General features: G+C 67.5%; 1 protein-coding gene across 1 annotated transcript in view; it reads left to right on the top strand.

Annotated features, from left to right (window-relative positions):
* Positions 1-245: 245 nt before the first annotated feature.
* SETD1B (SET domain containing 1B, histone lysine methyltransferase) overlaps positions 246-797 on the top strand; it is a 22103-nt gene continuing 21551 nt past the window's right edge. The window contains exons 1-2 of the mRNA XM_042780588.1: positions 246-416; positions 673-771. Coding sequence (XP_042636522.1) covers positions 246-416; positions 673-771 — 270 coding nt within the window. The remainder of the gene's footprint in view (positions 417-672; positions 772-797) is intronic.

The following is a 797-nucleotide window of genomic DNA, read 5'->3' as shown; positions in this document are numbered from 1 at the left end:
CGCTGCCGCCGGGAGACGGTGGCTGAGCGGGCGGGCGCGTAATTCTCCCGGAAGGCTTCATTCGAGCTCTTCCTCGGTGTTTTGGGGGGAGCCAGCGAGACAGCGCCTTTCGGGGCGCGCTGGTAAGGTGGGAGGGGGTGGGGGGCGCGGTGCTCGGAGGGTTTGGCGTGTTGGGGGGCAGCGGCCGCCGCCGGCGCGGCGGGGACGACCCCCCAACTTGCTGGTTTCCAGGTTGGGTTAACGGCATGGAGAACAGTCACCCCCCCCACCACCACCAGCAGCCCCCGCCGCAGCCCGGCCCTTCGGGCGAGAGGAGGAACCACCATTGGAGAAGTTACAAGTTGATGATCGACCCGGCGCTGAAAAAGGGGCATCACAAGCTGTACCGCTACGATGGGCAGCATTTCAGCCTGGCGGTGAGTAGCCGGCGCGCCTCCCCGCACCCCCAACCCGAGCCGGGCCGGTGGGGGGCTCAGGGGCCCCCCGAGAGGCCTGGGGATCTCCCTCCCGAGCACGGGGCCAACTGTCAGCCGGGTCCCTGGCCCTGGAGTTTGACAAGTGCCTGCAGAGGAGGGTCTGGCACCCGTCTCCTGCAGCCCCGACCCTGGGGAATGGGACCAGCCCTCCCATTCGGGGTCGTCTCCCCCATTCCCCATTCCCTACACCCCACAGATGTCCAGCAACCGCCCGGTGGAAATTGTCGAGGATCCGCGGGTGGTCGGCATATGGACCAAAAACAAGGAGCTGGAGCTGTCGGTGCCTAAATTCAAGGTAGGACCCTTCCCACCGCGCCCCCC

Source organism: Orycteropus afer, unplaced genomic scaffold (genome assembly GCF_000298275.1).
Source record: "Orycteropus afer afer isolate SDZICR_OR568_19922 unplaced genomic scaffold, OryAfe1.0 scaffold00048, whole genome shotgun sequence".
Classification (NCBI taxonomy): domain Eukaryota; kingdom Metazoa; phylum Chordata; class Mammalia; order Tubulidentata; family Orycteropodidae; genus Orycteropus; species Orycteropus afer.
The sequence above is the reverse complement of the archived record's forward strand: the minus strand, read 5'-3'. Positions and strand labels throughout refer to the sequence as shown.